The sequence below is a fragment of the Bufo bufo genome, chromosome 6 (genome assembly GCF_905171765.1).
Source record: "Bufo bufo chromosome 6, aBufBuf1.1, whole genome shotgun sequence".
NCBI lineage: Eukaryota > Metazoa > Chordata > Amphibia > Anura > Bufonidae > Bufo > Bufo bufo.
Window position 1 is genome coordinate 116,049,171 of NC_053394.1, and position 27,132 is coordinate 116,076,302.

Consider the following 27,132-nt stretch of genomic DNA (forward strand, 5'->3'; position numbering starts at 1 on the left):
TACTTACAAAGTAGATACCCGAAGTTCAGGAGTCTATAGGACTTTGGAATACGTATACGTGTACACCTCTGACATGTCAGCAGTGTAGGGGTATACAGATTCCGCTGCTGGGGTACAGTGAGTGCTGTACTGGCAAGATAACACATGGCTCCCCCTGTCTGTGCCAGTGCCGAGCCTAGCATAGCACGTCTGATATGCTATGCCGGGCTTTAGCGTAGCAGGCACAGGCCAGAGCAGCAGTGTGCTATGCAGAGTTCCTGCCTATACCTGCTCGCTAAGCTAAAAGCTCTGCATAGCAGATTGATAGGGTGATTAGCTGTTATCTGCACAGGGAAAAGGGTAGCAAAAATTCAGGGAAGTTCAGATACTCTGTATTTAAAGTATTTCCCTGCAGTGTCAAGGTAAAGAAGAATTACACAGTTCTCATTGAAATCAGTGTGTTCTTGTAATACACAGAACATGCTGTGCCACTGTAATGTATTACAACATGTTATTGTTGTTTTTGTTGTCTCAGAGCAACTGTCCAGTACTTCTGGGAATAACACTTCCACAGCGGCCACGGACCCCTTGGACGGGAGCAGTTCTGATGTCAGAATGATGTGCAAACAAATTAGCAAAGAATTTGCCAGGAAAATTCAGGTACTATATATGTTTGTTGCCATGTAAATGAATGGGGTATAGCTTTTTGGTTAGATGTGAACTATGAGCTATTCTACCTTTGTCAGTACTGTTCATAAGAATGGATTTACCCTTTCAGGATTCCAAAAAATACTTGTAAAGTAGATTTGGCATCTCTCTTACTGCATGCTGACCTACTGTAAAGGTGAAACACAGTTACCACACTAATTTAGGCATTTAACCCCTTCCCAACTTGCGACATACATGTACTGCACAAGTCAGGTCTTAAAACCCTTCCCAACCTGTGGCGTACATGTACAGTGCTGGTCGGGTCTTTAAAGATGCCGTCTGAATGGGCACTATTTAGCCGTCCGGTTTCTGCTGTTTCACACAGCAGAGACCCAGGGCTAACACCGATAACAGATATTTAACCCCTTGTCACGAGGGGGTAGGGAAGCATGCACCCCTGACTCCACCCACTCCTCTGTCCCTGCCTACTTGCACTACCCGTCCTAGGCAACGGAGCGCAACTGGGCGGCGATCCCTAACCTGCGTAAGTGTGGAGGAACAGACAAATACAGGGAGGTCAAACAAGCAAGGTCAAAACCGGGATATCACAGCGGTACCAGGGAACAAGCAGAATCAGCGTCAATGTACAAACCGAAAGTCAAAACCAGGAGAAGCGAAAATAGGACACAGGGAGCAAGCGAGGAAAGTCAAAGTCAAGCAGAAGTCAAATACCAGGAGATGCAAAAGTACAAAAGGAGCAAGCAAAATACAAAGTCGAGTAACTAGCCAAAGTTCAATACAAAGTGAAAAGCCAACGAAGAATACACAAGGTAAAGGACCTTAATCTCAGGCAACCTGTGGCCAGCCTGTTAAATAGGGGAGAGCAGGAGTCATGTGACGTGGCCAGCGTCACATGACTCATCCCCTGCATTTAGCCGAGTGCCCAGTTCGGCGCTCAGACACTTCGCAGTCACAATGGGAGCGGAGGATGCCGGACACGCTAAGGAGGCGTGCGCGGCAGGGTCCTTTCTGCCCCCCGTTGCTTTGGAGATGAGGACGCAGCGTGCGTCCTCGCTCAAACATATCGCAGGGCGCCGGCGGCACTGAATGGACAGAGTGCGACAGTACTCCCCCTTCTACGAGGGGCTACCGGACCCAAAGACACAGGAAAAGGTTTTTATGGATGAGCAAGATGAAATTTTCGAATCAACCTAGAACCATGAATCTTATTCACTGGCACCCATAACCCTTCCAATGGACAAGGTATTGAAACAAATTACGAACTTTCCTAACATCAATGATTTTAGAAAGAACAATAATTTTGACCATCCACCAGAACCGGAGAAGGAACTGCCTGAGACGGAACTATGAGTATAATATATTTTTTAAGCAAAGATTTATGAAATACATTGTGGATACGAAATGAGTTTAGAATCTTAAACCTAAATGATACAGGATTAATGATGTCAAAAATTTCATATGGTCCAATAAATCGTGGCCCAAATTTCCTAGAAGACACTTTTAAGGACACATTTTTTGTGGACAACCAGACTTTTTCCCCAACCTTAAAATCAACCCCTTTAGAATGCTTCCTATTAGCATTAATTTTCTGAACCTCCTGAGCTTTTTCCAGGTTCGACTGAACCCGAGCCCAAACTGTGCACAGTTCTGAAGTTACACTATCAGCTTCAGGGTTAGGTGAGGAAATCGATGAGCAAGAATTAAATCGAGGATGGAAACCAAAATTACAGAAGAACGGCGAGACTACAGTGGAAGAGTTCACACGGTTATTGATGGCAAACTCTGCCAAAGGAAGATATTTCACCCATAATTGCTGATTATCAGAGATGTAAGATCTTAAAAATTGTTCCACTGCCTGATTCAATCATTCAGTCTGCCCATTAGTCTCGGGATGAAAAGCTGATGAAAAGGACAATGATATCTCACACCTCTGACAAAATGCTCTCCAAAACTTAGAAACAAATTGAACACCGCTGTCAGAAACAATGTTCTCCAGAACTCCCTGCAATCGTACCACTTGCTCAATAAAAACAGAATCCGAATCTTGGCATTTGGGAGCTTAGCCAGAGGAACTAAACCTATCGACCACTACCCAAACCACGGATTTACCCTCAGAGGGTGGCAAGTCAGTAGTGAAATCCATGGAAATATGTGACCAGGGTTTACTAGGAATGGGTAATGGTCATAATTCACCAGCAGGACGTGTTCTAGGAGTCTTGGATCTGGCACATACCTCACAAGTAGAGACAAAAGAACTGACATCTCTAGATAATGTGGGCCACCAATAAGACCTAGACAGCAGTTCCCTGGTGGCCTCAATACCAGGATGACCACATAAAACAGAATCATGGCACTCACCCAGCAGCCGGAGACCGAAATGACCAGGAACAAATAACTTATCTGTGGGTGTCTGCTCCGGAGCTAGATGTTGTGCCGCCTCAATATCCGAAGCAAGATCCGCGTATACAGATGCCACAATGATGTTAGCCGGCAAAATAGATTCAGGAGGAGTGTCAGGAGGTTGAAACACACAAAAACTTCGAGACAAAGTATCAGCTTTCCCATTCTTACTTCCTGGCCTCAAAGTAATAGAGAAGTTAAAACGCGTGAAGTACAATGCCCATCTGGCCTGGCGAGGATTCAGGCGTTTCGCGGACTCTAAACATAATACATTTTTGTGATCAGTAAGAACAGTGATACAATGTTTGGCCCCCTCCAAAAAATGTCTCCACTCCTCAAATGCCCATTTAATGGCTAACAATTGCATGATTTTCCTAGTTTATGATGTAAAGTCATGATTTTATGAAAGACACGGAGGCGAGTATTGCTTAACCCTTTCTTTACTGAACCACACAGCAGCAAAGAAAAAACAATAACATAACCACCAATGACAATAACATAAAAACCTCTGTGCCCGGAAGAAATAGCCGACCTGAACACATTAATAGTGCGATAGGCCTCGCCTTCCTCGTAGAGAGAGGTGAGGAACTGGATAACATTATTCACAGATGCAGTAGTGGGATCCAGGTTCCGAAGGAAGCACCAACTAGCCCAAGACTGCCAGGCTGCCCGATAGGCCCTTCTGGTTCCAGGGGCCCACGCGCTCTCTAAAAGGAATCTAGCTGTCTCCGAAACTTCCGGGGTTTGCCAGGACACCCCGATACTCTGCACGCCAGCAGACGCAAGGAGCCCTCCAAAAGCAAAGGGTGCGGCTGATTCACTGGCCCTAGCAGCAGAGTCGGCTGGTTGGGAAGTAATAGGGGGTTGTCCACCAGTAGTTCCAGCAGCTGCGGGAACCAAGACTGGATCCCCCACAAGGGTAGTATTAGAACAAGCTCCGATGCTTGGCGACGCACGTTGGCTAGGACCCGAGGGATTCGAGAAAACGGTGGGAAGGCATACATCAAGTCGTCCGACCATTGTTGAAGAAACGCTTCCACCGCCTCTGCGGCCGGATCTGGTCTCCACCTGAAATATCTGGGGAGTTGGGCGTTCCAGCGAGACGCAAAGAGGTCGATAGAGAACGGACCCCAATGTGACGAGATGGTGGAGAATACCTCCACATCTAATCTCCAGTCGCTGGCATCTTAAATGTAACGCGAGCTCCAATCGGCCAATGTGTTGTGGAGTCTGGGAAGATATTCCGCCACTACCAAGATGTTGTTGGTCAGGCAATAATCCCAGAATTCCTTCGCCAAGTGGGTCAACATGGTGGAGCGGGTACCCCCATGGAGTTGATGTAGCGAACCGCGGAGACATTGTCCATCCGGAGGTGGATACATGCCCTGGCTCTCCCACTGGTGAAGCTGCGAATCGCAAAAGAACCTGCCAGGAGTTCCAGAGCGTTGATGTGTAGGTGGGACTCGGTCGCTGACCATGGGCCTCCGGTGGATACTCCCTCGAAGTGGGCTCCCCAGCCGTGGAGGCTGGCATCCGACTCCACTACTATATCCGGTTGCGGACCGAAGATTGCTCTGCCGTTCCATGCGGAAAGGTTGCCAATCCACCATTCCAGTTCGTCCCGTGTCTCTGGATCCAAGGAGATCAGATCCGCATACGACGCACCCGCCTGCAGGTGGGCGATCTTGAGTCGTTGGAGAGCTCGATAATGCAGAGGTGCCGGGAAGATAGCTTGAATAGAAGACGACAGGAGACCTATCACCTGGGCCAGATGTCGAAGAGAAACCTGCGATAAAGTCAGAGTGCGGCGCAACTCCTTGCGAATCGTCCGAACCTTCGCTGAAGAGAGGCTGAGTGTCAAAGAGGCAGAATCCACCATGAAACCGAGAAACTCCATGGTTTGGGACGGGGTAAGACAGGACTTCTCGCGGTTGATTACGAAACCTAAGTTGGAGATGAGGTTTATAGACATCTGGAGATGGGCCTGGAGGGTAGCACACTCCCTCGCCATGATCAGAATGTCGTCCAGGTAAATTATAAGTCTCACCCCCCGGCTGCGGAGCCATGCTACAACCGGACGCATGAATTTGGTGAAACACCAGGGGGCGGAAGACAGGCCAAATGGAAGGCACGTGAAACGCCAAATGTTCCCTTGCCAGCGAAACTGGAGCAGATCCCTGGAGAAGGGTGCAACCGGGACCGTCAAGTACGCATCTTTGAGGTCCAACTTCGCCATCCAATCGTCTGGAAGAAGCATGTCCCTTAGAAGGTGGATGCCCTCCATTTTGAAATGTCGATACCTGACGAAGGCATTCAGTGCCTTGAGGTTGATGACGGGGCGATGTTGACCCCCTTTCTTCTCGACAAGAAAAATATTGCTGATTACCCCGCCGTGAGCGTGAGGAGCCAGTTCCATGGCTCCCTTTAGGTATAATGCTTGTAATTCCGTGTCTATGAGGGATTGTGAAGTTTGAGACCGGATTATGGGATGAAGTGGGGAAGCAACTAGCGGGGGCCCCACGAGTTCTATGTGAACCCCCCGAATCGTGGTTAAAACCCACGGGTCGCTAGTAATGGACGCCCAAACATGAGCAAAATGTTGGAGTTTGCCCCCGACATAATTGTCTGAAGAAAGGAGACGAGGTGGAAGACTTACCGAAGGGGCGTCTAAGGTTCGGATTTCCTCTATATGCTCTCCTTCTTCCTGCAGCGCCACGGGATGGGAAAAAGGACGGTTGATGCCTTGGGTCTTGGCCTGAAGATTGGTAGGATGGGAAGGAGCCTCGAACCCGTGCCCTGGGTCTGAAAAGAGGAGCGGCCGGACAGACGGCCCCTTGTTCTGCCGGCCCTGGAGGAAACCCTACCGCTGAAGACCCTGCGCATGGATGTCTGCGCTTTATCCATGGCGGTGAAGGTTCCTACGAACTTCCCGAGGTCTTTTATAAACGGGTCTCCGAAGAGAAACCCTTGGGCCTCCTTCCCTGACTCCGTTAGGGCCATATTGGTCAGTTTAGGCTCTATTTTCATCAAAATGGCCTTGCATCGCTCGATAGCCAGCGACGTGTTTGCATTTCCTGCCATGCAAATGGCTCTCTGGACCCAACCTCGGAGATCCTCCGGGTCGACCTATTGTCCCTCTGCTTTGGCAGACTCCGCCATATCAAATATTTTTGCTAGGGGCCCCAAGATGTCTAGTAATTTGTCTTGGCAGGCTCGTAGAGCCGAATCTAGGCCTCTCCGGGGACTAAACCCTGATTTAGACAGAAATTGGACCATCTTAGGGTCCACAACAGGCATTTCGCACACCTTGTTTGGGATAGCCGGACGTGGGCACTCGGCCCGTAGCTTATTCCGTGTCTCCTTACTAAGAGGTCTACGGACCATGGTCTCCAAATAGCTGGTTGCATGAGGAGCCGGGAGCAATTCTGCGGACCTAGGGTGGTGGAGGGAGTCTGGATCAAACAACGGGTCGCCCGCAGGGTCCGTAAGGGGAACGGGCGGACCGGACGTCATTGCCGACTTGGCAGTAGTAGGCCGTAGTGGGCGAGGTGAAAAAGACACTGATTCCACTTGGTCAGCTGACATGTCTCTGCCCTCCTCCTCGGAATCGCGTGGAGATTCCATCAAAGCCTCCTCCTCGGACTCTCTAAAAGAGTCAGAATCGGACTCTGGTTGAGACCGGGCCGACTTCCATTGCCGTGCACGTTCTGCCTGGCGCGGACAGGCTCGTTTGCGCGACCCTTAGCGCGCCTCATGGGATAGTACTAGGCCATCATTGTCATAATTTCTGGAGGCAGCTGGGGCTGGTAAGGGAGATGGATTAGAGGCCAGACTAGAGGATGGGTTGGCAATAAGGACCTGGGAAATGGAGTGTGTTAGCACAGATGACATGGAGCCCATGGCAGTCATAATGGCATTTGATATTGACTGCTGAAGGGCCAGAGCCTGCGCCTCAGAGGACACAGGTAATAACCCCCCTGATGCCGGCATAACCCCCTGCCTAGAGGGAGGAGGGGGGTTTGCCTCCTGATTAGGGCTACCCCGAGCCGGTGTAGGGGTCCTATGAGAGGACATGATATTATGGGGCAAAAACCTTGAAGAAGCGGATGATAATAATAATATTAATCACCCCCGAACCAGAAGTGGGGTTAGTCACCCCACACCTAAAATACTGAGAGCCTGCAGGAGCGAGTGAACAATGCAGAGGCCGCCAGCCGAATACAAACAGTGATGTGGCGGAAGATGGCGTCCGAAATCTCTCGAGACTTCGGACGCCGATGATTGTAATGCGGGCGCAGTAAAACTGAGATAGCACCTGAGATCCCGCAAAAACACGCGCGATCTCGGGCGCGACCGAGCTGACGAAAGAGGGGAAAAACACAGGTAAATGGCGCCAATGGGGGACCACTGCCCAGTCGATAGAGGTAAGGGGCACTAAGAGGACCTAAAAATAAAACCAGGAATAAATATATATATATATATATATATATATATATATATATATATAACATACATAAATGTGAAACCCAAAATGAGGAAAGAAACACTCTATAGAAACAAAATGAGGGAAAAAAACGCTCTAATAGGAAGAAACGGGGAATAAATCCCAGAAATAAAAACCTGCAAAACAGGTCAGTGGAATACTTAGCTGGGTGGTAGCAGCAAAGAAAGAGGAAGATGGCTTGAAAGGAGTTCCCTTTATACTGGGGCTAAGGGGAGGGGCTATCAGCCCATTGGTGGTTATGTTATTGTTTTTTCTTTGCTGCTGTGTGGTTCAGTAAAGAAAGGGTTAAGCAATACTCGCCTCCGTGTCTTGAGTTAAAATTCACGATTGCCAATATTGTAATTCCTCTCAGTAGGAGAGAATTTTCGTGTAAAAAAAGCACAAGGTCCTAGATTAGTGAGGTTAGAGGGTTTCTGCGAAAGAAGAATAGCCCCCTCCCCATCCTCAGAAGCATCAACCTCCACCACCAAAGGTTTCTCGTGATCCGGCTGAATCAAGACTGGGGCGTTCCCAAAAGATTTTTTTTAGAGTTTCGAAGGCTTCTATGGCCTCCAGAGGCCAGTTAACAAGATCCGCCCCCTTCTTGGTTAAGTCGGTTAAGGGTCTAGCAATTACAGATAATTTTTTTTATAAATTTACGATAATAATTAGAGAAACCAAGGAAGCGCTGTAATGCATTAAGGGAAGATGGCCTTATCCAGTCTTGGATAGCCTGTACCTTACCAGGATCCATCTTAAACGAGTGTGGAGTAAGGATATAACCTAGATATAAAATTTCTTGTACCCCAAAAACACATTTTTCTAATTTGACCGATAACTGATTTTCTCTAAGAATTTCCAGCACTTGTTTGATATGAACAACATGGGAATGCCAAGTCGGGGAAAAAATCTAAATATCATCAAGATACACAATCATAAATTTGCCGATGAATTCTCTGAATATGTCATTCATAAAATTTTGAAAGACTGCGGGAGCATTACTGAGCCCAAAAGGCATGACCATGTATTCAAAGTATCCCTCTGGAGTATTAAAAGCAGTCTTCCATTCATCCCCTTCTTTGCTATGAATCAAATTATATGCCCCTTTGAAATCAAGTTTGGAGAACCATGATGCCCCCAGAACCTGATTGAACAGATCGGGGATCAACGGGAGAGAGTATTGATTTTTAATGGTGATTTTGTTCAATTCACGATAATCAATACACTGTCTGAGGTCTCCATCCTTTTTTGTAACAAAAAAAGAACCCCGCCCCCATAGCAGAAACAGAGGGTCTGATGTGTCCTTTACTTAGACTTTCCTTTATGTAGTCCCTCAAAGCATTGCGTTCTGGCCCAGATAAATTAAATATCCGACCCTTAGGGAACTTGGAATCCATCACTAAATCAATCACTAAGTCATAAGATCTATGGGGGGGCAGACTTCCCAGATCAGATGGGGAGAACACATCAGCAAATTCCTTTATATATGCAGGTAACATCTTAGATTCAGCAGAGGTACCCGCCTGTATAATGGGTAAACAATAATTACACATGGGACCCCATTTTTTAAGCTCGCCTCTCTCCAATTAATGACAGGGTTGTGTAATTGGAGCCAGGGCATACCTAAAACCATTTCAGCAGGCACATTTTCTAAGATCAACAAGGAGCAATTCTCAGTGTGGGTTACCCCTACAGTCAGAGTTATTTCAGGCGTACAATACTTAACAGTGCCCCTTAGCAAGGGGGTAGAATCAATGGCTACAATGTAGATTGGATTGGGAAGGGCTAACATAGGTACCCCCACCTGAAGAGCAAATTTAAGATCAATAAAGTTAGAGGCGACCCAGAATCAATAAATGCACTACCTGACCCCTTGTTTAAACCAAATGAAACTGCTTGACCACACCAGGGAGTACCTTATCTTTAGATCCCTCTGGTTTGGATGATCTGTCGGAAGGAGGGACCTTGGGACATTGCCGGATCCAATGATCGGAGTCGCCACAGTAAAAACATGTACCACGACGACAACGTTGGTCTATTCTGGTCAAACCTAGCTTCATAGGTTCGTCAGTACAAGGCTCAAACTTGATCCCCACAAGACTGGTCTCTGGTTTGGATATAACCTGTGTAAAAAGCAAATGCTCCCGTTGTCTCTCCCTAATGCATCTGTCCAGTCTTACAGCAAGAGTCATGGTTTGCTCCAAGGTCCCAGGAGAGGGATAACCAACAAGCATATCTTTAACAGTCTCAGATAGGCCAGACCTAAACTGACTTTTAAGAGCTGATTCATTCCAACCCGAGGGAACGCACCATTTACGAAATTGAGTACAGTAATGTTCTACCTGTCGGTCACCCTGCACAAGGGATTTTAACTGAGTTTCCACTACAGACACTCTATCAGGTTCATCATAAAAAACTCTGAGGGCTTGAAAAAATGCGTTGACAGATCTAAGACACAGAGTCGGGGGGTAACGAAGTAACGAAAATGCCCAGTCTTGGGGGTTGCTTTGTAAAAAGGACATAATAATTCCAAATCTTTGTTGAGCAGAACCAAAAGAGTGAGGGCGCAAACGAAAATACAGTTTGCAACTCTCTCTAAAGGCCAAAAAACTATTGCAATCCCCTGAGAACCGATCTGGAAGCTTAACATGTGGTTCCGCCTGTTGAGCAGATGGCGAAGAAATAGAGAGGTTTCGGACAGTTTCCTGTGCTTGAAACCTCTCTCCTAACTCCTGGACAATCTGAGCCAGATTTTGGACATGATCCGTGAGAGTTTGCACCGGATCCATGATTTGGTAGTAAGGCCTGAGATTCTGTCACGAGGGGGTAGGGAAGCGTGCACCCCTGACTCCACCCACTCCTCTGTCCCTGCCTACTTGCACTACCCGTCCTAGGCAATGGAGCGCAACTGGGCGGCGATCCCCAACCTGCGTAAGTGCGGAGGAACAGACAAATATAGGGAGGTCAAACAAGCAAGGTCAAAACCGGGATATCACAGTGGTACTAGGGAACAAGCAGAAGCAGCATCAATGTACAGTTGTGGCCAAAAGTTTTGAGAATTACATAAATATTGGAAAAGTTGCTGCTTAAGTTTTTATAATAGCAATTTGCATATACTCCAGAATGTTATGAAGAGTGATCTGATGAATTGCATAGTCCTTTTTTGCCATGAAAATTTACTTAATCCCAAAAAAACCTTTCCACTGCATTTCATTGCTGTCATTAAAGGACCTGCTGAGATCATTTCAGTATTCGTCTTGTTAACTCAGGTGAGAATGTTGACGAGCACAAGGCTGGAGATCATTATGTCAGGCTGATTGGGTTAAAATGGCAGACTTGACATGTTAAAAGGAGGGTGATGCTTGAAATCATTGTTCTTCCATTGTTAACCATGGTGATCTGCAAAGAAACGCGTGCAGCCATCATTGCGTTGCATAAAAATGGCTTCACAGGCAAGGATATTGTGGCTACTAAGATTGCACCTCAATCAACAATTTATAGGATTATCAAGAACTTCAAGGAAAGAGGTTCAATTTTTGTTAAGAAAGCTTCAGGGCGTCCAAGAAAGTCCAGCAAGCGCCAGGATCATCTCCTAAAGAGGATTCAGCTGCGGGATCGGAGTGCCACCAGTGCAGAGCTTGCTCCAGGAATGGCAGCAGGCAGGTGTGAGCGCATCTGCACGCACAGTGAGGCAAAGACTTTTGGAAGATGGCCTGGTGTCAAGAAGGGCAGCAAAGAAGCCACTTCTCTCCAAAAAAAACATCAGGGACAGATTGATCTTCTGCAGAAAGTATGGTGAATGGACTGCTGAGGACTGGGGCAAAGTCATATTCTCCGATGAAGCCTCTTTCCGATTGTTTGGGGAAACAAGGCTTGTCCGGAGAAGAAAAGGTGAGCGCTACCATCAGTCCTCTGTCATGCCAACAGTAAAGCATCATGAGACCATTCATGTGTGGGGTTGCTTCTCATCCAAGGGAGTGGGCTCACTCACAATTTTGCCCAAAAACACAGCCATGAATAAAGAATGGTACCAAAACACCCTCCAACAGCAACTTCTTCCAACAATCCAACAACAGTTTGGTGAAGAACAATGCATTTTCCAGCACGATGGAGCACCGTGCCATAAGGCAAAAGTGATAACTAAGTGGCTCGGGGACCAAAACGTTGACATTTTGGGTCCATGGCCTGGAAACTCCCCAGATCTTAATCCCATTGAGAACTTGTGGTCAATCCTCAAGAGGCGGGTGGACAAACAAAAACCCACTAATTCTGACAAACTCCAAGAAGTGATTATGAAAGAATGGGTTGCTATCAGTCAGGAATTGGCCCAGAAGTTGATTGAGAGCATGCCCAGTCGAATTGCAGAGGTCCTGAAAAAGAAGGGCCAACACTGCAAATACTGACTCTTTGCATAAATGTCATGTAATTGTCGATAAAAGCCTTTGAAACGTATGAAGTGCGTGTAATTATATTTCACTACATCACAGAAACAACTGAAACAAAGATCTAAAAGCAGTTTAGCAGCAAACTTTGTGAAAACTAATATTTGTGTCATTCTCAAAACTTTTGGCCACGACTGTACAAACCGAAAGTCAAAACCAGAAGAAGCGAAAATAGGACACAGGGATCAAGCGAGGAAAGTCAAAGTCAAGCAGAAGTCAAATACCAGGAGATGCAAAAGTACAAAGGGAGCAAGCAAAATACAAAGTCGAGTAACTAGAACTAAAGTTCTATACAAAGTGAAAAGCCAACGAAGTATACACAAGGTATAGGACCTTAATCTCGGGCAACCTGCCTGTTAAATAGGGGAGAGCAGGAGTCATGTGACGTGGCTAGCGTCACATGACTCACCCCCCTGCATACAGCTGAGCGCCGAGTGCCCAGTTTGGTGCTGTCACTATGGGAGCAGAGGATGCCGGCCATGCTAAGGAGGCGTGCGCGGCTGGGTCCTCTCCGCCCCCCGTTGCTTTGGAGAACATGTTGCAGGGCGCAGGCAGCACTGAATGGACAGAGTGCGAAGTCGCGCCCTGTGACACCGACACGGTGGGGAATGGGGGAAACCCCCCACCGTACAATGTAAAGGGATAAGGGATACCTGCTAGCCCGAGAAGCCAGGAAAAGGGAAGCAGGTCACCTCCTATAGCGTCCCTAATCCTCTCCCTAACTCCTCACCGTATGAGTGGACCCCGATGGTAGGACGGCTCATACCCTGGAACCCTGAGTCGCCCTGATAGTCCCTCACATAGGAGCAGGGGAGAGACGTCCTGTTCATCCAAGACACGGAAGAACAGGAGTCTCTAAATACTTAGTAGCAGGGAAAAGGAGAGGCAAGACAACACACTTACCTGCCGTAGTCTCCACGATTGGAACCCGTGCATACGTACAGGAGCCCTAACACCAAACAGGACGCCGTACCAGCATCTAACACAGGTATACAGCCCACCAGACTCCGCCAGGACCCCCATGCCGCAAGGTGCATGGCAGCCCCAGGCAGCACTGCATACAGGCTTGTGGTTCACCCTCCGGGTAACCAACCCCCTTCCGGAGGACACAACACACAAGGAAAATGTCTTACATACATGCAGGGACAAACACCAACAACAGCCCAGACATGAAACCACAATTAAGACGTACAACACACCCTGAACATAAACCCACACCTAACATACAATAAGTGAGGTAGGGTATAAGGAGCATATAAAAGGAAGATAATTTATGTCCAACAAGGTGGCCCTCAAGGACTGGGCAGAATCGCCCAGGAAAGGAGCTGAGCTCCAACACCAAACAAGGCTGGAGTACCACTGCCCCCAGCCAGGAAGCCACAGATAAAGTCAAGCTAGTGGCCATACCCAGGACACACCTAAATCCCCACTAGCTAGAGGATTAACCCCTCGCTCACCAAACCGCAGGGAGACACACCTTAAAGTAGAAATGCATGTGCAAACCGACAACAACACGTTGCCACCGGCAACCAGTCTGCACGGCAACCGTGTCACGATCAAACAACAATATGTCCGTGACAGACACCCCTCATGAATTGTGGCCATGGCATCGGATGTGGCTCTCTACTTGAGCACTGCGCTTCTGGGCCAGAATTGGCTTCCCCGCACCCTGATCAGGGAATCTGTTCGTTCTCTAACAGCCTGGGTTTCTCTGAAAGAGCCCATCACAGCTGTAGTTCCTATGGAGGCATGCAAGTGGCAGAGCTACAAAGGAACATATTAAATCTCCCATACACTGCAGTGGTAATTCATTGCAGTGTAAGGTAGAAGCAATCTGAAGATAACATATTCAAGTTCCCTAAGTGGACTTTAAAAAGTAAAAAAAATTCAAATTCAAATCATGACCATTTCCCCATAAATAAATAAAAAGATCACAAGCATTGCTTTGTCCCAGAACACCCATACAATTAAAATCTAAAAATACTTTACCGTATTGTGAGCGTCATAACGGAAACAAATGGCTGATTTGTGCTGTTTACTTGTTGTTTCATCTCCTAAAAATTTAATAAAAGGAACAAAAATTCATACACACTCCAAAATGGTATCAGTGAAAATTACAGATTGGTGGCCAAAAATTAGCACTACACAGCTCGATAGGCGTAACTATAAAAAAAAGTTATAACAGTCAGAATATGGCGATGCAAAGAAAAATATCAGTTTTTTTTCAATAACTGTAGCTCCCATGCCTGTAAATCGTATTACTCCTATGGCTCTTTATTCAAAGTGAAGTAAATATGGTTTGCATAAGGACTGCTGTGTCGTACAGTACCTCCATGTTCGTCATTGCTTCTCTACTTTGTATGTGTTCTCCTGTCCTGTTCACCTCAATATTAAAGGCCTGAAGACTCCCATAAAACTGCCATGTCATTCTAGCAATACCTGTAATTGTATAGTGACATGCAGTACAGTTATTTGATGGCATCGCCATTTTCAAGAGTTGTAAACCTCACTAAGTGTCAGTGGAATAAGAAGCAGAATTATCTGATTGTACCTGGCAGTGTGGTAAAGCTTTTTGTAAGAACCAAGCACTTTCAACCCTCTGCCAAGGTAAAATTACAGGCTGTTAAATTTGGCAAACAATCCTGGTTCAGAGCTAGTACTACAGGTTTGAATGAACTGGCAGCACCTAGTATTGTACGCCAAACTGTACCCTCAGAGCACAGACGAGAAACAGTACAGGACTCACTGCTCACCAGGACATTATTGGAGTGAGGACAGGGGATTACAGAGTACAGGAAGGTATGAAGTGTTCTAGAAATATGTACTTGTTCTCTTATTGAGTGGATGCTTGAAATTGATGCAGCATATATTTAAGTATGCTTGTTTTTATTACAGGAGTAGGAAAGATCTCTCCCAGAAAATATGTATGGAAATTTTTGTCCCATTTTAATTAAGCAATAGATGCCTTATGGGACTTCCCTGTCTAAACTGTTATAATAAATTTTCATCCTCAGTACAGACAGTCCCCACATGTAATGATTTACAGGGTTGAAACACAGAATTCCGAGTCATGCAAACCTTGAGTATCCGTATGTGTAACCGAGGATGAAAAGTGCTACTGTAATTAAACATATCTAATCCGTTATAATGTCAGTGAGAAATGTAAATGACAAACATTTGTGTATTCCCATGAACACAATGGCCTACATGAACTAGTGTGATTTTGCCTACAATGTGGTGTAAAACATTCCAAACTGGGTGGTATGAAGTTAGACAAAAACGCCTAAGGCTACTTTCACACTAGCGTTTTCAACTCCGCAATTGAGATCCTATGACGGATGAAAACGCTTCAATTTTGTCCCCATTCATTGTCAATAGGGACAAAACTGAACTGAACAAAACGGAATGCACCAAAATGCTTTCTGTTCCATTTGGCTGCGTCCCCGTTGCGGACAGAATAACGCTGCAAGAAGCATTTTTCTGTCCGCGATGTGATGCTGAGCAATACGGATCCATCCTGACACACAATGTAAGTCAATGGGGACGGATCCGTTTTCTCAGACACAATAGAAAACGGATCCGTCCCCCATTGACTTTCACTGGTGTTCATGACAGATCCGTCATGGCTATAGAAGACATAATACAACCGGATCCGTTCATGACGGGTGCAGGCGGTTGTATTATTGTAATGGAAGCGTTTTTGCGATCCATGACGGATCCGCAAAAAACGCTAGTGTGAAAGTAGCCTAAGGTTGGTGTCACATATAGGTTGTTTTTTTTTGCATTTTTTAGAGGGTTTTTTTACTGCCATTTTTGCTGCATTTTTAGGCACAAAAACACAGGTTCCAGATTTTGCAAGGAAGTCACAGTTTTTTGTTTTTGTAGTGGCGTATTTAACTTTTGAGGTGCTCACACACCCCTGGCGAAACATGTCGGGGTGCAGTATGCGCACAAACCGCCATTTTAATGGCTTTCTATCGCTAGTAATTTACAGTCAATCTAGAGGAAGTAATTGCATACAAAGTAGCTCATATGAATGTAGGTGGAAGAGTGCTCCACCATTAATTCAGCTGATGCGACATTGAGAGGATTAGTGACATAGCAGTAGCCGGCTGGGTTTTTAAAGAGGGTTAGCTATAATTTGATTTTAATTATCAAATTAAGAAAAGTGATTTTTTAAGATACAGTTATGACATATGTCAAGGGAGGAAATTAATAGCCAAAGGCTAATGGTGAAAGGTAATGTGATGATGACATATTACAGGTACCTTTACATGGGACAGTTTAGCAGCTGTTTGGGAAACGTTCCTTCCTTCCTGGCAAGCGCCTGCTCATCAGTAAAGGAAACCACTGCCTTTACATTCAGCAATCTCCTCTACAGTATGGGGAGGAGCAATTGCTAATGCCTTTGCACTTCCCCATACAGACTAGTTTGCCAACAGCAGAGTGCTGCTTAGACAGCACAATCTGCTGCTGGCAAATCACTATTTAGGTGCCTGCACAAATAGGCATATTACCTAACAAACGAGCATTTCGCTCTTTCATTGGGTAATCGGTGGCACCTTTACACCATCAGATAATCGCTGACAAGCGTTCCTATGAATGCACATTAACGATTATCTGGCGGATTCTCGGCCTGTGTAAGGGGGCCTTTTAGCTGCATTTACACATACCCAAGAGTAGGCAATTGTCGGGAAAGAACGATTCCTTCCCGACAGTGGGCTGCTCATTAAGTGGAGGTGAAGCGCTGCATGTTAATGCAGCAATCACCCCCACAGTATAAGCTCAAGCGATCGCTACTGCTATCGCTCTTCCCGATACAAATTCATTGCTGCTGGGCAGCAGAGTGCTGTTTAGACCGCACGATTATTGGAAACAAGCGTTCATAGGATAGGATACCATAATCGGCCCAAACATTGGATTGTTTAACCCCTTAGGGACGTAGGACGTACTGGTACGCCCTGTTTCCCGAGTCCTTAAGAACTCAGGACGTACCGGTACGTCCTAAGTTTAAAAAAAGATTGCGGGGGTTAATTGTGACAGGATGCCCGCTGAAATCATTCAGCGGGCATCCTGTCACAACGCCGGGGGGATCATGTGACCCCCCCTCGTATCGGCGATCGCCGCAAACCGCAGGTCAATTCAGACCTGCGGTTTGCGGCAGCGATTGGGTGTGCCATCGGGTCCCCATGCGGCTGTAGGGGGGACCCGATGGCATGGAAGGCAGCGCAATGCCTTCCTGAGGATCTCACAGGCCCCGGAAGCTGTATGAGTAATACACACTGTATTACTTATACAGCCAATGCATTCCAATACAGAAGTATTGGAATGCATTGTAAAGGATTAGACCCCCAAAAGTTCAAGTCCCAAAGTGGGACAAAAAATAAAGTAAAAAAAAAGTTGAAAAAATAAAGTTTTCACCCAAAAAATTAAAAGTTTCAAGTAAAAATAAACAAAAACGTCATTTTCCCCAAATAAAGTTAAAAAAAAATTGGTAAAAAATAGGGGGGGGGAAGTATTAGGTATCGCCGCGTCCGTATCGACCGTCTCTATAAACATATCACATGACCTAACCCCTCAGATGAACACCATAAAAAATAAAAACTGTGCTAAATAAACCATTTTTTGGTCACCTTACATCACAAAAAGTACAACAGCAAGCGATCAAAAAGGCGTTTGCCCACCAAAATAGTACCAATCTAACCGTCACCTCATCACGCAAAAAATGAGCCCCTACCTGAGACAATCGCCCAAAAAAAAAAAAAATATGGCTCAGAATATGGAGACACTAAAACATCATTTTTTTTGTTTTAAAAAAGCTGTTATTGTGTAAAACTTATATAAATAAAAAAAAGTATATATATTTGGTATCGCCGCGTTCGTATCGACCGGCTCTATAAAAATATCACATGACCTAACCCCTCAGATGAACACCGTAAAAAATAAAAACTGTGCTAAATAAACCATTTTTTGTCATCTTACATCACAAAAAGCGATCAAAAAGTCACACGCACCCCAAAATAGTGCCAATAAAACCGTCATCTCATCCCGCAAAAATCATACCCTACCCTAGGTAATCGCCCAAAAACTAAAAGAATTATGTCTCTCAGACTATGGAAACACTAAAACATGATTTTTTTTGCTTAAAAAAAGAAATCATTGGGGGGCGTGTCCTGACTATGGCGGAGTGAACACACGTCTCTGAGAGCTCCTGCCTTGAGAGAGAATTTGCAAGCGTTCCTAGCTCACAGGTGCCTGGCTTTTAAGCTCCGATGGTCCGGACGAGATGGGGTTCGACAGCCGGTCCCTCTAGCACTCCCGCAGACGTGAAGCACAAGGGCATCCAGCAGTTTTTCGCTTCGGAGGGGCAGAAGGTAACAGGCCGCGTCCCCGGCGTGGCTGCTCTCCCACAAGCAGCACGCGAACTTAACATCGCAGCGCCCCGTACAAGCCCTTAATAAGCCCGAGGCCCGCTGAGAAAGATACACGTCTCACCATGAGCCAGTCGCAGTCGCCTGCCACAGGTCGGAAGAAGGACTCGCCGCTGCCTCACTCGGCCCTGGCTGTGAACGGCGGAGACACGAGGCAAGCGCCATCTTGCCAGGCCGCACGAGATCCCATTCCGCTGTCTCAGACATCAGTGCCTCCGCACCCGCAAGCCCTATCCCAGTCCTCTCCTCCAGCAGAACCAGATGATCCATCCTGGGACTGGAGAGCTCATGTTTGGCAGCTGCCGGCCAGACAGGAAATGGAGCAATTCATAGCACGCCTAGAATCTTCATATAAGCAGGAGCTCCATAACCTGTCTACCAACTTACAGTTAGTGGAGGAGAGGGTTGATGATGTTTCCTCTCACCAGATGAATTGTCCTCCCGACTGGATGAAGTGGAAGATAAAGGCCTTCAGAGAGATCCACACATTAGCCAGCTATACCGGCTACATGAAGATGCTGAGAACCGCAGCAGGCGGAATAATATCAGGCTGCGGGGCCTACCTGAATCTATACCTACAGCAGATCTCATCCATACTCTGCAGGACTTTTTCAAGATGATACTGAACAGACCGGTCTCTGATGACCTGGAAATCGACAGGGCACACAGGGCACTCGGCCCACCGAATCCTGATCCTGCTAGACCCAGAGATGTGATTTGTCGCCTACATTATTACTCCATAAAGGAGGAAATCATGCGGAAGTCGCGCAACACAGCTTCGATCGAATTCCAGGGAGCCCACATCTCGCTATTACAAGATCTAGCCCGCTCCACCCTACAACAACGAACAACGAAGAGCTCTTCGCCCCCCTGTTAGAATGCCTCCGGGAAAGAGACATTCCCTACATGTGGGGATATCCGTTCCAGTTGGTGGTCAGAAGAGGTGGCAAGCGTCATGAATTGCGAGATCCTTCAGAGTTGGCAGATTTTCTAGCTGCGCTGGGACTACCTGATATTGAGCTACCTGAATGGAGCATCACCATCCCCCGCCCCCACCCCCGCGATCGCGACGCGGTTCTCAGTCTGGAGGTCTACACCATCGGGACGCAAAAAGGGGTTGGATAATCGAAGACTGCCATCTTGATCTCCCCATTATGTTGTATTGCACATTGTGTACAGTTTGTTTATCTAAAATGCTCTCATGTTCGGGCCTCTTGTCAGTTGCGGCCTAGGCCTCTTGGCCTATATTTGACGGGTTCCCTGATTGACAAGACGGCTTGGTTCCCTTACCTCTAGATGTGGAGCAAACATTTTGTTAGACGTTCTCTACCTCATTGCCCAGTTTCTAGATATAGGGCTTTGTTATTGATACATGTTGGCAAGTTCTATTCACCTGTCACTCTTTCCATCCACTATCCTCTTTTTTAGGGCGCTCATTTTGATAACTAATGACCATTAATACTCTCGGACGTTTCACGTTACCCTCCTCAGTTCCGAGGTTTACTTGATACACTTTGTGTGTCATCCTTAGTTTGTGGTCTACGTCTACTCCCCACCTTTTGCTGTTCGTGTCCTTCCTCCTCTCCTCCTTTTCATTTTTCCTCTGTGGTCTTTGTGGTCCTCTTGTCACTGGTTATCCTCTGTGTTATTTGTTGGTCCTGTCTTTCTTTCCCCCTTCTTGTTTTTCCCCTACCTCAGCACCTGTCCCTGAGCCTTTCCTGAGTCATACATCACTGATTCGCTCCGAAGTCAGAAATGAATCAACAGGCTGAAATTAAACTTGTCTCCCTAAACGTTAGAGGGTTTAATATCCCTGACAAAAGAGCGAAGATACTTGCGGGGATGCAAAAGGATAAGGCGCAGATATTGCTTCTCCAAGAAACACATTAAAGACACACCATATCCCAAACTTTAGGTCTAGAACCTATACCACCTGGTTTCACAGTACAAATCCAGAAGCTAAAACTAAGGGTGTTTCAATCGCTTTGCATAATAATCTACCCTGCTCTGTTATAGATTCCAGATCCTGCAACAAGGGACGTTACGTCTTTGTCGAGTTGGCCATCCATGGGAGAGTGTACACTGTAGGTAATATATACCTTCCAAACTCTGGACAAGGTAAGACGTTTGCAGCTATTATGTCGAAACTCGAATCTTTCATGGATGGTATTGTACTGCTGGGGGGCGACTTTAACTTACCTCTTAACCCGTCACTAGATACCTCCCTAGGAAGATCTCTTGTTCCTAACTCAACACTATCCAAAGTTTGCTCTGTCTTGCAGAATAATAGGCTTGTAGATGTTTGGAGGATTTTGAATCCGGCAAGTCGGGATTACACATACTACTCCCCGGCCCATAACACATATAGCAGGATCGACTTGTTTACTATCTCCCATCATGCACTGTCATACCACCCTAGGGCAGCTATTGGTTCGGCTGTATGGTCGGATCATGCTCCTGTTTCACTTATTCTAGCGCTACCCGACTTAGTTGCCAAAGAGTGGACGTGGAGGCTCAATGATAATCTACTGAAGGATATGGTATGTAGGCAAGCAATTGAGAAGACCATTACGGATTTTCTTGACACTCATGCTAATGACTCCACGACCCCTCCTCTGCAGTGGGAGGCACTTAAATGCGTGTTACGGGGTGTGTTTATTCAACATGGATCGAGATTGAAAAAGGAAAGGGAGGCACGTATTAGGAGCTTGTCTGAGAAACTACTCCATTTAGAGTCCTTACACAAAGGCTCTCTTACCCCTGCTCTGTTAACAGAGCTGACTTCGGTTAGGAATAAGCTAAAAGAAGAGATCAGCAAGAAATTTACTTATGCTAGAGAACGTTTCCAGAGCTTCTTATTTGAGAAAGCCAATAAATGCGGGTCGGCCCTAGCCAAACTCCTACATCCTAGATTGGCACAATCCTATATCCCAGAGATTAAAGACTCAGGGGGTAAGACTTTACATCATCCTCTTCATATTGCTGAAACATTCAGATTGTATTATGAATCACTTTACGACATAAGAGGCCAATTCGCGGACATGCCATCTCCTGAATTAGACAACCGTATTTCATCCTATCTAGATGAGACGGCCCTGCCCATAATTTCGTCAGATCAACAGACCGACATGGATCGACCTTTCTCTGAATCTGAAGTAGGATTGGTGATCAAGTCTCATAAAGGGCATAAGAGCCCAGGACTGGATGGGTTTACTGGCTTTTTCTATAAGAAATTCCTTGATCTGCTTATTCCCTTACTGACAAAGGTTTTTAATAGCATCTCTCCTATCTGTTCTTTTCCCAAGCAATCCTTAGAAGCCCACATTGTTGTTATACCTAAGCCCAATAAGGACACCACGGTTTGTGGCAACTATAGGCCGATTTCACTAATAAACTGTGACATAAAAATCTATTCAAAAATTCTGGCGAACCGGCTTCGGTTGATTTTGCCGAAGAGTATTAGCCTGGATCAGGTTGGGTTTGTCCCGGGCAGAGAAGCCAGAGACAATACCATCCGCACTATCATATTGATCCACCAAGCTCAGGAACAGCAAAGTCCCCTATGCCTGATGTCTGTTGATGCCGAGAAGGCATTCGACAGGGTTCACTGGCGATTTATGTTGGCTTCCTTGCAGCATATTGGAATAGGGAACAGATTTTTAGAATATGTATCAGCTTTATACACCCGCCCCACAGCTAGGGTTAGAATTAATGGTATCCTTGCTCCTTCTTTTGAGATCCATAATGGGACACGTCAGGGATGCCCGCTATGCCCTCTCTTATATGTGCTTCAAATGGAACACCTAGCACAGGCTATTCGTCTCAATCCAGATGTCAGGGGTATCAGCATCAAGAACAAACCACATAAATTGGAGTTGTATGCTGATGACTTGCTCCTATATGTGTCGGCCCCCCACATCTCAATTCCATCTCTACTCCGTGAGTTTGATAGATTCGGTTATCTGAGCAATTTTAAAGTGAACCTCTCAAAGACGGAGTTATTGAATGTATCTCTGGCCCCTGAGTTCGTAACCACCCTCCGAGACAACTTCTCCTTTAAATGGAAAGAGCAAAGCTTGACGTACTTGGGCGTCCAGATCCCTGCGCAACTGCATTTGCTCTTCCCGCTTAACTACTTGCCACTGCAGAGGAGGACACTAGAGGATATGCAAAAGTAATCCCTTAAAAAGTTATCTTGGTTTGGTCGTATGGCCGCCTTTAAGATGGATATCCTAACGAGGTTTCTATACCTTTTCCAAACTGTCCCTGTGCATGTGCCTAGGTCATACTTCCGAGAATTAGAAAAAGGGCTGAACAAGTTTATATGGCAGGCCAGCAAACCCAGACTGCAGAAACCGGTCCTGACTAAGCAGAAATCTTTAGGAGGTTTTGGACTCCCCGATATGTCCATCTATCATAGCGCAACTGTGCTCACCAGACTGAGGGACTGGCTACATAAAGACTCTCAGAAATTGTGGGTTGGCCTGGAACAATCACTATCTCCTCTGTCTCTTTAGGCGTTGCCCTGGATTGCTTTGGCTGACAGACCATCCACTGATAGATGGCCATATTTGGTGAGGCATGCCCTGGCAACCTGGGATAACTGGATATCCTCTTCACAGGTATCCGCAAGACCCGGTCCTATGACTCCGTTACAAAGCAACCCGGCATTTTCACCGGGCCTAACCCCCTCCTCATTCCTCATTAAAGTTGCTCGAGACGGTTTACTGAGGGTTAGAGACATGATCACTTCTGGTCAATTATCCTCTATAGGGACACTTCGACAGAATGCAGCCTTCACAGCAGTTTCGTGGTTGGGTTACGCTCAGGTAAGGTAATTTATTGGACTCACGTTTTCAGGCAGAGTGATAGGCCAGCTGACAGACTTTGACAAACTTTACCTAACTCCCGCAGACGGTCGAGGTACAATATCAGCCATGTATCAGATTCTGTTAAATCTCCAAAACGGAGAGAGAGACCCTTTTATTGATAAATGGGAGAGGGATCTACAAATTACCTTTTCGGCAGATGAAGTGAGGAAGTTGTGTGCGCTCTCCCATGGAATGTCAATGGCAACTCAAGTTAAAGAGAAGAACTATAAAATTGTCTCCAGGTGGTACTATTGCCCTACTACTCTACATAAGATGTTTCCTTCTGTTTCAGATCAATGTTGGCGTTGTGAACAGGAGAGAGGTTCCATGCTTCATATTTGGTGGGACTGCCCGTTGATAAAGCCTTTCTGGGAACAGATTTTAAAGATATACACTGTTTACTCTAGTAAACCTATACCTAATACACCTCAAATCACTCTGCTCTCACTCCTTCCGGGTTCCATTTCACAAGTCAAGAAGGGGGCGTTACGGCTCTTTTTGGCTGCGGCTCGTATGGTAATTCCAAGACATTGGAAAACCAATTCCCCCCCCACTCTGATAGAATGGGCAAATTAATTAATACACATCTTAAGAATGGAAGAACTGATAGCAGACAGCCAAGAAAGGGGAGAGTTGTTTCAGAATAGATATACCTCTCAGACTTTATTTTTGGATTCTCAGGGATTTAAGAATATGTTGTGATCTTGTGGATATTCTTATACAGTTTTCTGAAAGTGTGCCTCGATACCATCTGTAGCCCCCTCCCACCCTTACCCTCTTTCCTTCTGTGTCCTATATGTTTTGTTTGCCTTAGGAATTAACTTGATACAACACTATGCCAAGTGCTATCGCTCGTCATATTGCACACTTGGCTGTATTTTGTGGGTCCTGCGTGACCTATTTTGGGCTTTGCCCGTATCATGTGTTCTGCTATCTTTTTCTGTAAAATGTCACTTGAAAAAGAAAATAAAATCAGATTACACATAAAAAATGAAATCATTGCGAAAAACATATTAGTATACATATTAGGTATCGCCGCATCCATGACAACCTGGTCTATAAAAATATCACATGATCTAACCTGTCAGATGAATGTTGTAAATAACAAAAAATAAAAACGGTGCCAAAACAGCTATTTCTTGTTATCTTGCCTCACAAAAAGTGTAATATAGAGCAACCAAAAATCATATGTACCCTAAACTACTACCAACAATACTGCCATCCTATCCCGTAGTTTTTAAAATGGGGCCACTTTTTTGGAGTTTCTACTCTAGGGGTGCATCAGGGGGGCTTCAAATGGGACATGGTGTAAAAAAAAACAGTCCAGCAAAATCTGCCTTCCAAAAACCGTATGGCATTCCTTTCCTTCTGCGCCCTGCCGTGTGCCCGTACAGTAGTTTACGACCATATATGGGGGGTTTCTGTAAACTACAGAATCAGGGCCATAAATATTGAGTTTGGTTTGGCTGTTAACCCTTGCTTTGTAACTGGAAAAAAATTATTAAAATGGAAAATCTGCCAAAAAGTGACATTTTGAAATTGGATCTCTATTTTCCATTAATTCTTGTGGAACACCTAAAGGGTTAACAAAGTTTGTAAAATCAGTTTTGAATACCTTGAGAGGTGTAGTTTATAGAATGGGGTCATTTTTGGGTGGTTTCTATTATGTAAGCCTCGCAAAGTGACTTCAGACCTGAACTGGTCCCTAAAAATTGGGTTTTTGAAAATTTCTGAAAAAATTCAAGATTTGCTTCTAAACTTCTAAGCCTTGTTACATCTCCAAAAAATTCAATATCATTCCCAAAATGATCCAAACATGAAGTAGACATATGGAAAATGTAAAGTAATAACTATTTTTGGAGGTATTACTATGTATTATAGAAGTAGAGAAATTGAAACTTGGAAATTTGCAATTTTTTACAAATTTTTGGTAAATTTGGTATTTTTTTATAAATAAAAATGTTGTTGTTTTTTTACTTCATTTTACCAGTGTCATGAAGTACAATATGTGACGAAAAAACAATCTCAGAATGGCCTGGATAAGTCAAAGCGTTTTAAAGTTATCAGCACTTAAAGTGACACTGGTCAGATTTGCAAAAAATGGCCAAGTCCGTAAGGTGAAATAGGGCCAAGTCCTTAAGGGGTTAAATTCACCTTTAGGCCCCTTTCACAGGGGCGAGTATTCCGTGCGGATGCGATGCGTGAGTTGAACGCATTGCACCCTCACTGAATCTTGACCCATTCATTTCTACGGGGCTGTGCACACGAGTGGGGATTTTCACGCATCACTTGTGCGTTGCGTGAAAATCGCAGCATGCTCCTCTTTGTGCGTTTTTCACGTAACGCAGGCCCCATAGAAATGAATGGGGTTGCGTGAAAATCGCAAGCATCCGCAAACAAGTGCGGATGCGCTGTGCGATTTTCACGCACGGTTGCTAGGAGACGATCGGGATGGGGACCTGATCATTATTATTTTCCCTTATAACATGGTTATAATGGATCATGGTGACGTCACTCCGGTCATCACATGGTCCATCACATGATCCATCACCATGGTAAAAGATCATGTGACGGACCATGTGATTGTGATGACCGGAGTGACGTCACCACAGGTCCTTTTCCTGCACACAGCAAAAAAGAAGACAGAAGAGAAGCCAGGCTGCGCGAGCAAGTGGATTAAGGTGAGTTAAATTATTATTATTTTTTTAACCCTTCCAGCACTATTTTACTATGCATTCTGTATTCAGAATGCTATTATTTTTCCTTATAACCATGTTATAAGGGAAAATAATACAATCTACAGAACACCGATCCTAAGCCCGAACTTCTGTGAAGAAGTTCGCGTTTGGGTACAAAACATGTGCGATTTTTCTCACGCGAGTGCAAAACGCATTACAATGTTTTGCACTTGCGCGGAAAAATCGTGCATGTTCCCGCAACGCACCCGCACCTTTTCCCGCAACGCCCGTGTGAAAGAGGCCTTACAGTACAATTATCAGAGCTACAATATGTCTTGTTACAAACCATGCATTTGTGTGCCCACCACTTAACCAGCATAGATCTTCATCTCCTGGAATTAAACAATGACACTAAAGGTGGATTTACATGTACCAATAATCTGGCCATCTAAATGTGCCGCCGATCACCCGATGAAGGAGCGAAACGCGCGTTCATCAAGTGATCCTGGCGTTCATGCAGGCATTCCAATCATCGTCCTGGGTAGCAGATCATGCTGTCTAAACAGCGATCTGCTGCACAGAAACAATGATTCTGTATGGGGACGAGGGATCACTATTGCGATCTCTCGTCCTCATACATTGAAGGAGATCACTGCATGTAAATGCAGCTTTCTCGCCCATTTTCCTTGGGGGACACAGGAGACCTTGGGTATAGCTCAGCTCCCTAGGAGGCGTGACACTAAGTGAAAACTGTTAAGCCCCTCCTCCATCAGCTATACCCTCAGCCTGGAGAGAGAGACTGCCATTTTTTGCTTAGTGTCCAAGGAGGCAAGACACTCCCTGCTCTCCAGGGCTGTTTTCCCCTTGTCGTTTTAGTTTTTGATTTTTACTTTTTTCTTTTTTTTCCAGACCATCAGGGACAACAGAGACACACTAGACCTCTCTGTTTCTCCCGGGGTCGAGCTGCGCCAGTGCCGGTCACACGCATTGCTGCCTCCCCCACAGAAGGCAAGGTGGATCAGGGCAGCCTAGCTCCCCTGCATCCCGCCAGCGCAAGGGTCGCCCACACGCCAAGTCCCTCTTTCAGTGTCCTGCCACTACAATGCCAGTAGCTGAAGGGGTGACCCTGCTGGAACGGACCGAGGGTGAAGACGGCTGATGGTGAGAGAGTGGCTTCTC

The 27,132-nt window shown here is 45.8% G+C and overlaps 1 protein-coding gene across 1 annotated transcript in view; it reads left to right on the top strand.

Annotated features, from left to right (window-relative positions):
* The window catches only part of SYCP2 (synaptonemal complex protein 2), a 96,089-nt gene that overhangs the window by 21,052 nt on the left and 47,905 nt on the right, over positions 1-27,132 (top strand). Inside the window, exon 3 of the mRNA XM_040436625.1 lies at positions 515-639. Coding sequence (XP_040292559.1) covers positions 515-639 — 125 coding nt within the window. The remainder of the gene's footprint in view (positions 1-514; positions 640-27,132) is intronic.